The following is a 15,907-nucleotide window of genomic DNA, read 5'->3' as shown; positions in this document are numbered from 1 at the left end:
TTTATATCCTCCTCGTCTTCGTCCATTCACTGTGTCACTCTCTGTTTCCTCTCTCGCAGATGGACCACGACCCTCGTAACCCAACTTACATCGCCGCTCAGGGCCCACTTGCTTCGACTGTGGCAGACTTCTGGCAGGTACGACTCATCCGCTGCCCATCTTTCATCTTTCGACATTTTTTGTTGTGAGGAGAGCTTTGAAGAATCGAGAACAAAGCTACTGTCTTGGTGACTCAGAGGTGGGCATGTTTGGCTCTCAGTGCCGGAAAGGATTGTCCAGATTTAGGAGGATCAATAAAGTAATGAAGCAGATGAATGTGTGGCTCAGCTCGCAGGTGTTTTTCATTCCGTCCGACTTTCCATTCATCATCAGTGGTTCCTGCAGACATGTACTTACAATCTACTAGTTCTCCACAGTTTCAAAAGGAACCATTATCAACTCCGCGTACAAATATGGATGCTCTGAATTGCACTAGAGTTTAGTTGTGACAAAAAGAAGTAATACTTCAGTCACACCTGTTCTTACTGGTGGATACGATCAAAAAAAAAAAAAAAACGTTATGATCATGAACAACTTGGTGAGCGAAAATGGTCATGCACATTTTTGACAACGTGTAGTAGCGAACACTTAAACAGCACGTAAGGGTTAATGGCAGACGAAGTGTGCATTATCAGAAATTAACGCACGACGTGGAAGCATTTACCGTCTGAAGCGCAAAGTACTGAAGCAACCCATTTTCCCACCTTTACCATGGTGACTTATTAAAGAAATAAATATTCCATCAGTTTTTAGTACTTTATTCTTATTGTTTTTTTGGTTAAGATGACTTTTTCATAAATAAGAGACTATTTGTTACGTTGTGCGGCACACTAGTGCCGACCTCGAGTGTAGCAGCGAAGGAAAGTGATAAATATGCTGGTCGTGATGGGGAAAATAAAGCAAATAGAGCATCAGAGAGAAAGTTCACCTTTGTTTTATTCCAGATGATGAAGCTAAAATGTTTTAAAGAAGCCAGTCCAGTGATATAGAACATTTAAGATATGTGACTGAAACTTCTTTTTAGGGGTGCTTCATCCTTGCAGATGTTCACTTTTTAGTTCACACCCAGCAGCCAATCAGAATCGAGTATTCACCCTTACTTATACCATGGAATAAGTAAAGGTGAAGAAGGTGAGGCGCCGTCGTGTCATATAGATTTTTTTCTTTTTTTCCCCAACTTCTCAAAACCTGCATTTTGCGCAAGGAGCACGTTTGTGCTGTTTAAGTGATCGGTGTCTGGTCTTTGTGTGCAGCCTGACTGTTAGGAAATTAGACAATAAGAGCAAATGTGAGGACATCCTCTGGGCACTTACGTATCACCTGCACACCCCCTCCATGCAGCGTTTGCATGTGGTCAATAGGGAGATAGTTCTCGCACCTTACCAATGACAAGAGTGCAGCATTCGGCCATCACACATACGTCATAAGTGCATGTGCATTAGCCTTGCAAATACTTCATGATAAATTTACCACACGCACAACAATGGTATGTACCATTTTCATGCCGTCCCTTGAGGTGGCCATACAAGCCTCAAGGAAACTGCCAGTCACGCCCCTACCCTTAAGATGCGGCCGCACATCTCTATGTCTCTCCAAACCACAGCACCTGTATTGTTCAACCCCCATGTGACTACAACATAGGATAAAAAACGATTGGACCTCTTGTCCTGTTGTAAACAATGACTGTATGAGAGATGAACGGCAGGTGAGGTATCATGACACAGAATATTACTATTTTTACTATTATTAATATCAAATTTTAAGAACAAAATATAAGACATTAAACCAATATTTTGTATAAACCCCCCCCCCCCCCCCAACACACACGCACACACACACACACTCACCATGGTAAAGCATAAAATGATTGACTGAAATGATGCATTGTAGCAATCTGCCTTTTTACTGTGGGAGACGATATTTTGGGGACATGTCCACATCAGTGACCCCCCACTGAAGTCCACAGAATACACTACCACAGAACCCCTCCCAGATCTGGATCTAAGAGCCAGACCTGGGAGATCCCATTGCAGCAACCCCGTTCACTGAGAAGTGTCAGTCACCGATGTGGAGGATCCCTCTGAGGAAAACACCGGAGTCACAAATAAAGTGTAATAGGAATACAATAAATAAAAGTTAAATAACAGATAAATAAGCAAATAAGTAAATTAATGATCCTTAATAGACAGACATAAGTAAATGTGAATAAAAAAATATATCAAATTAGTAAAGAGAACATAAAATAATTAAAATATCCAAAAAAATTCCTACATTTCAACTAAAAGCTAGATTAAAAAGGTAGGTCTTGAGCCTTCCTTTAAAAACGTGAACAGTCTCTGTGGCTCTGAGGCTCTCTGGGAGGCTGTTTCAACAGGCGAGGTCCATAGAAAACTGAATGAGGCCTTACCATGTGCCTGTGAATTGTTTAAAAATTTCCGATAGAAATTCCCGATTAACTCCAATCTCTCATCATCTGATCACACACATACACACACCCTCAGGAAGTCTGATGATATTGATTTCTTCACGTTTGCTCCCAGGAGTATTCATTCCCATCTCCATGCTTGTCATATAAAGCTCCCATCAATTATTGTGTTTTGTAAAACGTGCCGGTTTATGCTGAAACTTGACTTCAATGATGCATGGTTGCCAAATGGCATTTCGCTGTGCTAACAGGACATCCCCACAGTAATTAGTAGACCCATCACCTCAATGTATCTCAAAGCAGGCGTGACCTGAGTGTAGAAATGTGAGGCGTAAAATTCTGCAGACCCGGTGCCCTCGCACTTCAAGCTCAGTTGGAGTGGTTCTGATGGAATGGATGTTGAGTTTGTGGCCCTTTTGTTTTATGTGTCCCCTGAATTTGTAAATCACGATCATTTTTTTCTTCTTTTCCATATTTAAGGTAAACTAAAGCATTTTTCACTTATTGAACTGTCATGACTGTAGCTCTTAAATGAAGTGCATAACAAAAGAGCATAAAATTCAGCTTGACTGACAGGCTGAACATGGGTTTGTGGTTTAGTCCTTCATTATCAACGTGGTCAGCCTTGGATTGTGGCAGAAGAAGAAGAAAAAAAACACACCCTTACCCCATTAAAAGTAAACAAACAAGGGGAAACACTGGCACTCACATGCAAATGGACTGTGCAGGGAGAAAATCTTTTTACTCTCCTATCTAATCCACGCCGGCCCCAGGCAGTGCTCTGAAAGGCGGCTCGACTCTAATCCTCCACTCCTCATTCCTCCATCCCCTCATCCTCTGCTCCTCCACCCATCTCCCTTCTATTACCTCAGCTGTGCTGGGCCTTTGTGAGCATCCCCTCTTCCAATTCTCAGTCAATCTGCATGAGCTCAGACAGGAAAAACTTTGGACATTCTTAAAAACTATTTAATCACATTTTTTCAGAAAGAAAACCGCAATTGGAAATGGAATGTGTGAGTACACTTTTAGCCTGCTAACTGCAAATATTTGCTAAATTATTCCAGACTAATTGGGTAATGTTACCTCACGTTATCACCTTGCCTAATCTCATCACATATTGGCACAGTTGGCACAGTTGGCGTGTAATGTGTCCACTGGGCTGGATCACAGAAGCTTGTGATTAGTGTATCGTCAAGGCCATTGTGTTTTTATAGCAATCATAAAACCTGCGTTTCCTCCTCATTTTCCTAATGGCTGCCGTGGGCCTGTACTTCTTCCCAAGGACACATTAGATTGCGATAAGATGAAATGGAGCAGCAGCGCAGTAGACGCTGTGATGTCGCCCAGACGACTGCGAGAGGGCAAAAACACGGGGTGCCCCCCTGCTGCTTCACCCAACATTTATCATTTGTCACACACAGAGAGGTGACATTTATTCATACTTCCTGTGCCAAGATCAAGAAATCAATTTCACTCTAATGCAATTCCTCAGTGTAATATGCTGCACTGGTAGCTCAGTTCAGCTACACATTAGCGCTTTTTGATTGTCAAGCAGATGTATGCGAGCACGTTTGTTGTCTCCAGATGTGTTAGGTGGGTTTTTTCGCCGTCTCTGTGTGCAGATGGTGTGGGAGAGCGGCTGCGTCGTGATCGTCATGTTGACGCCGCTCTCTGAAAATGGAGTTAAGCAGTGTCACCATTACTGGCCTGATGAGGGATCAGATGTCTACCACATATATGAGGTACGTTCAAGAAAATGACGGCTGAAGAAATGAAAAAAAAAATGAGTTTGTGCTGTTTCTTTTTGATCAATTTGGAGGAAAACCTTTCCATTATTAATAAGTCTGTTAAAGGTCCCCATTTTTCATGGTTTCTTTTAACCCTTAAGCAGTTTTTAGTCCTGATTATTTTTTGTTAGCCAACCAATCTTTCTACCAGTTAGAACATTTATTCATCAATGTCAAAAACATATAACTATTTCAACTATTTTTATTATTTTATTGTTTTCCAAAAGTTTTTCTCAAAAATAAAAAACTGTCAAACAAAGTTTTTTTTTAAACTCCTCAAACTTGCTAGAGTGTCAAACAGACACTTTATTTTTTATGCTGTTTTCAAAAAATAAATGTTTGTGTAACTCAAAATTTTATAGCTGTAAATCTATTTTAGCACAGCTGCAAGCTGGAATAAAAGCTCAGAAAGCAGGTGCTTAAAATGAATAATTTTTCATCTTCAGCACTGAACAACACCCCATGTGAAATAAATTTGCTCATAGTCCTTCAAGGGTGTGTCTTTATTTTCAATTTCAAACAATAATTTTAACAAAATGTCCCAAAACATTTTTCTGAACCTTTAATTGTGCACTTAATATTACCAAAAAGTGCCATTAGGCAAAATCAAAACACCTGTGTAGTTTTCTAGGACATAGTTTCTGCAGCGCAGCAGTAGTTTATTAGAAATTTGCCTCTGAGTTGTGGGCAGAACTGTTGGCACGAGAGGTAAGCCTCTGCTGATATCCCATCATCCCTTTGTTTATGGATCTAATTGTGGATCCATTCGAATTGTGCGCAGCAGTAAGACTGTGGCCCGCCCACTTTAATTGCTACGTCACAAAAAAGAGTTTTTTTAAACTGTCTTTTTTTTAGCTGCTTCTGATTCATCCCAATTTGAATGTAAATGTGCTCAAAAATGCAGTTTTAATCTTAAATTCATTTGTAAATCTTGAGAAAAATGCTACAAGAGCATGTTAAAAACACCATTTGAGTGGGACTTTAAGTTATCTATGTGAGTACTGTGTAAAGTTATGCATGCAGAGTGTAAAAAACATTGGCATGTTTTGTGTGTTTTAGGTCAATTTAGTGTCCGAGCACATTTGGTGTGAGGATTTCCTGGTGAGGAGTTTTTACCTGAAAAACTTGCAGACCAATGAGACGCGCACCGTCACCCAGTTCCACTTCCTGTCCTGGATGGACCGTGGGATCCCCACCTCAGCTAGGACTTTGTTGGATTTCCGCAGGTAGACAGGAGATCCTTTGGAAGAACATGAATCCTTTTTTATGACTTGTCTTTTAATCTGTGCTTGTTCTTGATCACCTGCCCCAATATTCTGTTAGCAGCTTTCTGGTCCTTCTCCCCTTTTTTTTGCCCGTCCTTCTTTTGGTATCCTTGATTTTGGTCGTTCTAATAAGGATTGCATTTCTGTACTATCCCTTTCATCCTGGGCCGATCTCCCTCACTTCCCTCTAGCACATGTGATGCAGCAAATTAGCCCCGCACTGCCTGGCTTGGCTTTGGAAGAAAAGAAAATAACAGAAAAAAAAAGAAATAGAAAAACCACCTAATTCAAATAACCAATTAAATGAGAGCTGTTTCTGTAAAGACACGGGTGGGGGAGCAGGGGGGAGTGACTAAAAAACCTCGCTCTGTTTTCCATAAAATGTGTTCTGGCAGAAGAGCAGCAGAAGCTCCTGTGGGAAAAGCCAGGAGGGATAGGAAAAGCCTTCCAAATGAGAATAGATGCATCTGATTTGTGGATAGAAGTCTGTCCCTCTGGTTTGTAACGCAGATGAAAGATTGCGTTATCCGACCCGGTTCCTTTCCTCTGAACTAAATTGGACGTAGCTTGCAGTCAGGTCTTTATTCATCACACTGGTACGTACCCAACACTGTTCACCGTGCTGTTGAGACCTCACATGAGGTTATTGGGCATCTCAAGCTCATCTGGTGAAGTCGGTACTTTGCGGTTGCCAGTGTCATTTTTGTGATGTTGCAGCTAGTAATATGAGCCCAGTTGCATAGTCACAAAAGTGATCATTGGAAACTGTGTCTCCTCAGCCAGGCCTGTGCACAAACTGTCTTTTTCTCACCCCCCTGACTCTCTGTCTGCCCCTCCCCTCCTCTCACACCTCCTTCCTCTGGCTTGCATGGAAACTCCAGCAATCTGTACGATGGTTAAAGAGGTGCTGTGCAAAATAAAGCATGAATGTAAATATATTTTTTATGCACAAATATGTAAAAGACTAACAAATAATTCCATAAAATCTGCTGCAACGTCTTAAAAATCCATTGTTGAATGTTTAGTTAGTAAACAAATAACTAAAAGATTAAAAAACTTTAGAAAAAAAAGTATTATGCAAAAAAATGTGTTTCTTTCATAAAAATGTGAAATATTATCATTATTACATTTTTTAACAACAGATACCATGAGATAACTAGCCATTTTATTATTTTTGAAAAAGGAAATCTGAAAAAAAAGGCGGAAATTGGAAGAAAAGAGCTCTGAGTGTAGTCAGTTGCCATGGTAACAGCGAGGTGTGAAAAGGCTTGTTGGCCTTCACCGCGCCTGTGGTGTAAAACATTCATAATTGGCCCGGGTTAATGCGTCGGCGGTCGGTAATCACAACATCACACCATCACGTCCATCACCCACACGTCAAAAATGATTTACTGTCCCTGAGATGATGCTCCATTTATTTACGGCTTTCTCGCTCGGCTCGATTTGAAAAGAGCGATTGACAGGTGGGAGCATCCTTCTCAGATTTATGTTTGTTCCTCTGATTATCTCAGTACCTCGATTTCAACCTCAACGTGGTGCAGAAGTCCTTCTAGAGTTTGCTCTGATTAGCATTGTGATTAATAATCTCACATTTCCTTTGAATCTGATTTTTGCACAAGCAAAGGACGGCTCGCCACCAAGCTTACAATAACATCAAGTTTTCTTTTTTCTTTTTTTTTTCCCAGAAAGGTTAACAAGTGCTACCGGGGTCGATCTTGCCCAATAATTGTTCACTGCAGGCAAGTACAACCGTTTGATCCCTTTGACAGTGGCTGACCCTACTGAATTGGGACAGTGTTTGACATTACTCTGTTTTAAGAGAGGAGAACTGTTTATTTAAACCCGCTCAGTTCATTTACTCTATCTGGGTCCACTGGAGCTGCTGTTTATTCCACCGACTGTTTCGTATGTAAATAACGTGGAACACAGCTCCTCTGCCAAAGACCCTTCCATTTCCCATTTGGTTGAGTTAGTTAACCAGCCCTGATTGTTTTGCATTAAACTCCAGGTATCTGTCTGACCACTTTTAATAGTCACATCCTGTTAAGTCATGCATGGGGCCAGTAAGCCCGTGCTCCCCCTCTGAGGAACAGAGTTTCTCGCAGTGGATTAATGAAGCTGTGCTGCACAGGCAACTCTCCCGTTTTATTGGCCTCGCCTTTATTAGAGAGATGTCCACGCCTTGTTTGCAATTAACATGCAGAGCCGTTGAATGGCCGGCAGTCACAAAGGGAGGCTTTTCATAAGGCTATCTCTGGAGTAATAGAAAAGCAAGGCTCTCAAAAAGCTGTTCTTGAACTGCCCCGGGCCTCTCAACCTCTCCTTTGCTCCTGAGGTGCATGCATTTAAAAGCTTTTGTCCCCAGCGTGGCTTAGAAACTAGTCCCTTTCCTCCAATAGCCAAACAACTCTCCAGACCACACACTTCTGTGTGACACAGCAAACCTGCAGATCTATTCCAATATTTTCACTGGAATGTTGGGAAATGTTTGTGATTTCTGCTTTTCTGGTGTGTTTTTTTTTTCCTGTATGTGACATGTACATTTGTATGCAAAGACTAATTTGTTTTTAAAGATACTTGACAGACTCACAGCAGATGCAAATGTAAATGAGCAATTTGTCTCCTTATAAGAGAAACACTCTACTGTGATTAAAGCAGCTCACGTCGCCACCTTAATGATCTCTGCCTCTCGGTCTCTGACTCTCTGCAGTGATGGAGCTGGCAGGAGTGGGACTTACATTCTGATTGACATGGTCCTCAATAGGATGGCTAAAGGTAACAATCAATGGTTTCCCTTTCACTCTTTCTGCTTGAAGTGTTGCCCTGGCAACACGAAAGCCTTCAATTTTCCACAGAGGGTCTTGGGGAGGCATTAGAGGGTGACTTCTCCGACGCCTGGAGAGGCAGCAAAGACGGAGGCGGACATGGAGGAAGCTGGTAGAAGTGGGGAGAGCAGAACAAAGAGAGACGGGAAATTAAAAAGAAACCTTTCCCCACATTAGTTGTTATCTATTTAACCAACCTTCACGCCATATTGCCCGGCTGTAGCAGCTGCTGCATGAATTTAGATAGCACATGCATGGAAATTAAATGTTTAAAGGGAAAATACATTAAAAACTGTCTGTTTGCTACACTGCCGTAAATCAATACGTAATATTTAGTGTGAACATTGTGCTTATTTGATTTGATCATTGATTTTTTTTTTTCTCAACGGGGATCATGTTGTCGTTTTTTTCCCCCCTATTTTACACAATTACATTTAAACTGTAAACATTGTCGTTGAAGGTTAATTTTATTTCTGCAACTTTTGAGTTTAACCTGCAAGTGCAGATTGACTCAGGGAATCAATGCAATGCATACTATTTTGTTCACAAATTAAAAAAAAAAACCCTGTTAAAATAAAAAATATATATTTTTGCTGATGTTAGTGATGCTAATCTCATCAGCAGTACTGCTACATACTTGATGCAGAAAGTGCACGGCACAAAATTTTGCAAAATGAATGACATGAAGAGAAAAGGAAACTGAAACAAAATCATTACGCACTACACAGTGCACTATACAGTGCATTCACCATTTCGTACTGCTGAGTGCCCTAGACCCCTCCCAGAAGTCTCTGCAAAAAACCAGTGTGTATCGACGCTCACTAAATTGGTGAATATAGACCACAATGCTTTGCGTTTGAACTTTTTTTTTCTGGAGAAAATATATTTCAATTAATTATTTAAAAAAACATCCAAGCTTTCATCATTAGGATACAGTTGATTCATAAAAAGTCTTCGTAAAATGATCATACTTATTAGGTTTCTATTCTGGGAAATCGGTGATGTCACATTTGCCATTTTTTAGTTGTTAGATAGCAGGGAGGGAATTCATGCATAGCCTACAATTTTAAAATCCACTGCACTGGACATTTCCCAGAAGTTTCTTTGAAAAACCTGTGTGCATTGATGCTCACTGGGTTGGCGAATATAAACCACAATGCATTGCGTTTGAGCAATAAGTCATCTAAAAAAGGATCCCCTTTTTCAGAAAAGCACGAAAGCCATGAGAAAAATCCAAAACGGCGGCCATTCACAAAGAAGGTGGCCATACACTAGGGCTATGTCTGAATTCCTTCACTACTCACTATATAGTGCAACTACATAGTGCGTTCGCCATTTTGTAGTGCTGTCCGATTCTACAATTCCAAAATCGAGTGTCCCAGAAATTTCCCAGAAGTCTCTGCAAAAAAAACAGTGTGCATTGATGCACACTACATAATATATACCACAATGTATTGATGGTACTACATAGCCCGGACTATTTATATTTTTAGTAGATTGGGATTAAGGTAGGAATTTGGACATAGCCTAATTTGTTACAAAAACATTCAATGTCTATTTACTCCGGTCTGAACAATATCAGCTGTTAATAAACAAAATGCAGTATTTAAACTTGAAGGGTACCTACAGAATACTATTACATATGTTGGCCTATATTTTAAAATCTTGCAATATTTTCTGGCTAATGTGCTTTTCTAAAAGAGACTATCCTAAAATATATCCATGCCAAATTTGGTGTTTGTACCACAAAATGCACGGTAATTAAAATAACCAGCTCCACTAATAGTCTTTCAGGGGTTATTTAGGGAGTAGGTAGGGAATTCTGACATAGCCAGAGACTTTTCCTTTGAGATACGCATAAAATAATAAAAGGTTCGAGGCTTTTTAGCACATAGCAGAGACACACTGTGGCCAAATAAAGGCATAACAGCCTTGTTACAATCTCATGTCAATCTTTAATAGCATAATCATTCAGGAGAATTTTAAATGCTTTTAAGGAGATTATTCATTTGAACTGAAACAGCTTTCCCTCTCAATACGATTATACGTTTAGAAATGCTACTTTGGAAATTACCTGTGATTTTTGCTAAGCTTAGCTAAATAATATAGAAAAAATATCAATTAGAGTAGTTTTGATTTTTTTTTAAATTGTGGCCTAGTATATTATAATTGCAATCGAACACATAGATACCTTGCCTTTTGAATAGCATTTAAACAGGAGCTGAAATGTATTAACCATCTTATAAATCAGTTGGTCAACAACCAATTCATTGTTGTAGCCTTGGTTTAAAATAAAAACCAAGCAAGACTGAGGAGTTGGCGACGCGTTCAACTTTACAGGTTTATCCCTGCATCATCAAAGCAGGAGTTGTGGCTTGAGAAAAACACTCAGTCAGCACGGATAACCAGTTAACTCTCTTTACCGAACTCTTTTGAGTCATCCAAGTCATAGACGTCCATTGTTGCACTCTTCTCCATGGCTTAGCCTGCTCTTTGCCCTCTGACCTTTGGCCTTTACCCCGGCTCTCAGCACGCCCTCCTCCTGCGATAGCCCCCCCATCAGAACGGTTAAAGGGGGCGGCCTCTTCCAACGCCGACTTCCCCAGCAATCTCTGTAAAACAGTAATAAGGCTGACCCTTCCTGTTGGAGTTCAGCCGTCTCAGTGATGAATGTTCTGTTGTCCGCGGTGATGAAAGCTTCTTTTCGGTTTCTTTTTAACCTTTTGTTTCCTGCAGCTGGAACCAAATGCACAAAATGTACATAAGCTTACTCCCCAAAGCTTCTTTTCTCCCTCCTTTGGTCAGAGAGCCTCTTCTCTGCTTAACTTTGGATTCAAGCACATCTAAGACATGAAAGTCTTGTCGGGGAGCTGAAGTACCTATGAGTGCTAAGTCCAGCTGCGTTAAATCACGCTTTTTTAGTCTTTCACCCACACTGCTCCATCTCCTTCACATCCTTTCTCTGCCTGGCTTTTAAAAGCAACTTAAGTGTTCAGGGGCTTCTCTCTTCATCTCCCTTCCTCTGTGTCTTTTTCTGAATAGAAGCCCGACGCAGGGCTGATCCATAAATCTTAAAGCAGAATGGGATTTTTTCAGATAAACATGGCAGGCGTGCAGGCTGCTCATTATAACAACTGTTGCATGGGTTAATCATCAAAATAGCTGCAGCAAATCAAATTAATAGTTGATTCTCAGATTCATGCATGCATGAAGGCACTCTCTTTTGTTGGACGTCATCTAAACCAATTTTAGAAAGCGACACTCACAGGCGCCAGAGTGCAGTGCTTTTGAATACATTATTGCAACCCCACACACACACACATACATATACCACACCCCAAAATGTTTTTTTGCATATTTTATCAAGAAACAGGCCGTGGCTCCCATCCCAGCCTTTCCAGGGATGAATGTAATAATTTTCAATCGCTGCGCTGTTCCAAAGGGAACCCAGTATAAAGAGAGATTGACAGATGTGAGCCGGATTACTCCTCCGCTTTGAACTCAGTCCAATTTTCGGTCTGTTGCAGGTGCTAAAGAGATTGATATTGCCGCTACCCTGGAGCACTTGAGAGACCAGAGAGCTGGCATGGTCCAGATAAAGGTAAGGTCCCCAGCTTTGAGCAAGAAGTGGGGGTGGAGAAGTATTGGGGAAGGGGCTGCAGTCATTCAGAGAGGCCATTGTCTACTCCGTGCACTTGGGATTTGGGGAAATTATGGTATTATTGATAACTGCATCAAGATAAGAGAAACACTTTTAACAGATAAGTGGACCTGAAATCTATGGTTTTTTATGTTTTTATTGCCTAAAAATCTTTAAAAGACGCAATTAGTGATAACGTTTCTTGTTCTGTAGATAAGAGATTTGACAAGAAATATTTAAAAAATATGTTTTCAAATGTGGATTTTGTTGTAATCAATACCAAAATTTACACTTGGCTAACTCCACCAATAAGACAATATATTTCTGTCATTTAGATGCTAAGTTAAGGTAATTTTGGAACCACGGTGATTCATATTTGCATCAATAGGTGTCAAGGGGTTGATTAGAAGGGAAAATACCTTTCTATGCTATTATATTCTTATCTCAAATACCCCAAAAATCAGGTTTAAAAGTACATTTTCCCAGATCTTTTACACTATTCATTATATCTAAATTCAATTGAGCAATACTACTGATGTAGGTTCACCCTTAATATGAGCAGGACCTTCACCTCACATCCTTCCATAGCAGAGTGTGGGATGTGCTCTGTTCATTTCTTTTCATGCAATTAAGGAGAGTAATAATAATAATAAAGCCAGCAAGCCTAATGCAGCGGTGGTTGATAATAATGATGTGAGCCGCTTGCTAACAGACTCCACTGTTCTTAGATGGTTCATTAAAGTTGCTTTCATAGCCGCACTCCGCTCAGCTGAAAAAGCCTTTCAAGCACTCTCTGTTTCTTTCCTGGCAAGTCTAAGTGAAATTACATTGAAATATTGTTGATTTCACTTTGCTGTTTCGTGCAGAAATTAGATTGTAACGAGGTATGAAATTTAGAGTCAAGATTCACAGAATGGGCAACCAATTATCTTTTTTTTTCCACTTTATGTTTGGATCTGAAAGAACATTAAATCCCTCTTTGACTGACATCAACATGTAGTAATTACAGCACAACATCTTTTTTCTGATTGTGGTGCAGAGATTGGTCTCCCCCCAGTGGTTTAACTGTGAACAAATAAGAATCTGGAAGCATTAAAGTCATATTTGAAAGTATGGCAGGGATACAGATACGCTTACATATTTTCTGGCTTCAGAAGATGCATAAAAATAGAAGCTTCAGATAATCTCCACTGCAAAGAAAAAGGCCCAGCCACCAGTGACTCCTCTGTATTGATTTAGCCTTTCCTCAGGCCAGACTATGGCAGGCTGTGTTGACACATCTGAGGACTGTTCCCTCCAAACTCCTACGTAGCCTCTCTCTGTGAGAGGACCCTGTGGCCTGCAGCCTGGAAAGAGGAGAGGAATATAAAAAAAAAAAATCTCGAAGTCCAGGGGGGGCAAACATCAATCAACCCCTCTGGGGGAAAAGTATGAGTTGGTTTCACAATCAAACACAAGGAGAAAGAGCTGAGACAGTTTGACTCTTAAGCTCCATTTTAAGACACACCTGGCTGGATCAATGCCGGCGCCGGCTGCTCCCGCTCGTCAGGCTGAAACCTCAGAGGGAGGTTCGGCCGGGTCCAGGCAGGGTCAGGAGATATGTAGCGGGAGGAGGAGGAGGCAGCCGCCAGTCATTCTCACTCCTTGACCTGAAGGCTTGGACAGGGCCTAAAACTTTCTTTCCTTCCTTGTTTTCCTCACATCCTTTCCTCCCCCACTCCTTTCTCCTCCTCAGGAGCAGTTTGAGTTTGCGCTGACAGCCGTGGCTGAGGAGGTGAACGCCATCCTAAAAGCTCTTCCCCAGTGATGACAGCACACCTTCCTCTCCTTCAACTTCCTCAGACGGATCCCACCCCTCTCTCCATCTTCACTTTCTCTTCTAAAACTGTTGACTGAATGTTGTGCTGGGTATCTGCCTTGGATCCATATTCGCTGATGTCAGAGCGACACACGTTGCCTCTGACTTCTCCGAGCATGAACCCACGGCGCTCCGATGTTGTTCCTGAACTTACTGTTGCAGTACCGCTGACTTTCCGTGACGTCAGGTGATGATTTTTGCTCCAAAATGATTTAATAGATGTGGAAAACAAATATTTACAACAAACTACGGTGAAGATGCAGCTGTCAAACACAGCCTGCTCTATTTTGTGTTTCATTAAAAAAAGAGAGAAAAATCCTGTGAGTTCCAATCAAGCAATCATTGGTGAAATCACAGAAGCGTTTGTTTGCACTATAGAAAAAGAATATTGCTGATTATCAAACCGACCAATCAACATGCACCATGTAGACAGGGTGAGTAGGTCCTGATCTTGTACAGATTCTGTCCTGTAGATCAGCGTTTTTCAACCTTTTCTGAGCCACGGCACACTTTAACCTTAAAAAAAATCCCGCGGCACACCAGCATCCAAAAATTTAAAAAAAGGAGAAACTCATAGTCTGTTTTGATCTACAGCCCCTCCCTCCAAAGTCTCACATCCATTTTTGAGATAATTGTTGCAGAAAAAGCTGGAAACTGCAGCTGTTTTTTTCTAAAAGATGCAATAAAAGTTAAGTTAGAAGATTTAAAAACAGTTTGATGGGTGTTCGTTGGTTTCAAGACGTTTAACAACAGATCTCCTTATGCGCTGTCACTCTCACAACCCAATGCATCATGGGAGATGTAGTGCATGAAACGGCAAAAGATCGCTTTTCGGAGCTTCATTGTTTTGTTCACTTGTTCCACGGTCTGACACCGGATTCTGTGGAAAGCTACACCGCTAAAGACGAGCTTTAGCTGGTATTTTTGTTAGAACTGAGCGACTTTACGAGCTAAATCGGGACAAGGAAGGGAAGACTTTAAGCACTTCTGATTGGTCAGACCGATGACATGTGATTAAGCCCCTCAAGAATGATTGGTGGAGACAGTCAAAGGGACGGGACTTTTCCCAAATACAGCCGAAGGTGCAGCTGAATCGCGTCATTCTTATTAAAATGTCTTTAATAAAATAAAATAAACGCAAAGAAAAAGTATTTTACGATCTTTTATATTCCTAACTCCTCAGTGTTTTATCAGGGCCTGTTTGGATGAACACAGAGCTCAATCCTGGAGATGGGAAATTTTTTTGATCAGTTAATGAGGGCAATTTCCCACGGCACACTTGACCATCTCCCACGGCACACTAGTGTGCCGCGGCACACTGGTTGAAAAACACTGCTGTAGATGAAGTGATGTGCTGGGTTCCTCCTCTGTGATCTGAATCCACTGTGTCCAAGCTGCACATGTACAGATGTGTGTCCTTGTACTCGTGTTGAGTCGCAGAAGAAGAATCTCAGAAAAAAAGTCTCACCATCCATGAGTATCACAACATATCTTCCTCACTTATCAATTTCACATGGTTTGGTATTTTTTTGAGAATATAAATGTAAAATATATAAACTGAGATAGTTATATCCTACATTATGAAATGCTGTTCTCCTGTACTAATAGTAATAATATATTGATGAAGAACTCACAATAGAATCATTGCTAAAATTGTCTGTCCCTCTGATATATCGTGATATTTTGTGCAAGATGACAGATTATTGGATCCATGTATAGAAAAATGAATGACTTTATGAATCTTACTATAGAGCTATCTAAAATACTATTTACACTGAGAGCCTCGGTGAGAACTATATATTTTGTGTGAGAAGTAACATTCAGATTGATAATAAATCCAAACAGACTACAGTGCTCTGCCGTCTGGTGTGAAATGTTATTTCTAATGCTCCCGCAAACAGCAGAGAGATGAAATGTTTGGTTCAACAGCTCTGCCTGCTGCAGAGAAAGTGACTGGGATGTGAAATGAAATCACTCTTGTATTTCACCCCCTGAGGTCGTCTCACAGTCCAGCCCCGAGTCCGCTTAAGCCAGTGACAGCTAAACGATACATACTAATATATATATC

At 40.8% G+C, this 15,907-nt stretch overlaps 1 protein-coding gene across 2 annotated transcripts in view; it reads left to right on the top strand.

Annotated features, from left to right (window-relative positions):
* Positions 1-15,693, top strand: part of ptprn2 (protein tyrosine phosphatase receptor type N2) — a 122,983-nt gene extending 107,290 nt beyond the window's left edge. For both annotated transcript variants that reach the window (XM_078938187.1, XM_020712453.3), the window contains 7 exons: positions 60-137; positions 4,087-4,206; positions 5,311-5,477; positions 7,202-7,255; positions 8,227-8,291; positions 11,869-11,942; positions 13,717-15,693. In XM_078938187.1, the coding sequence (XP_078794313.1) occupies positions 60-137; positions 4,087-4,206; positions 5,311-5,477; positions 7,202-7,255; positions 8,227-8,291; positions 11,869-11,942; positions 13,717-13,788 (630 nt within the window). In that variant the 3' untranslated portion in view covers positions 13,789-15,693. The remainder of the gene's footprint in view (positions 1-59; positions 138-4,086; positions 4,207-5,310; positions 5,478-7,201; positions 7,256-8,226; positions 8,292-11,868; positions 11,943-13,716) is intronic.
* The last annotated feature ends 214 nt before the right edge of the window (positions 15,694-15,907 follow it).

Source organism: Oryzias latipes, chromosome 20 (assembly GCF_053564925.1).
Source record: "Oryzias latipes strain Hd-rR chromosome 20, Olatipes_Hd-rR_3.1".
Taxonomy (NCBI): domain Eukaryota; kingdom Metazoa; phylum Chordata; class Actinopteri; order Beloniformes; family Adrianichthyidae; genus Oryzias; species Oryzias latipes.
This window is presented reverse-complemented; position numbering and strand designations above follow the sequence as displayed.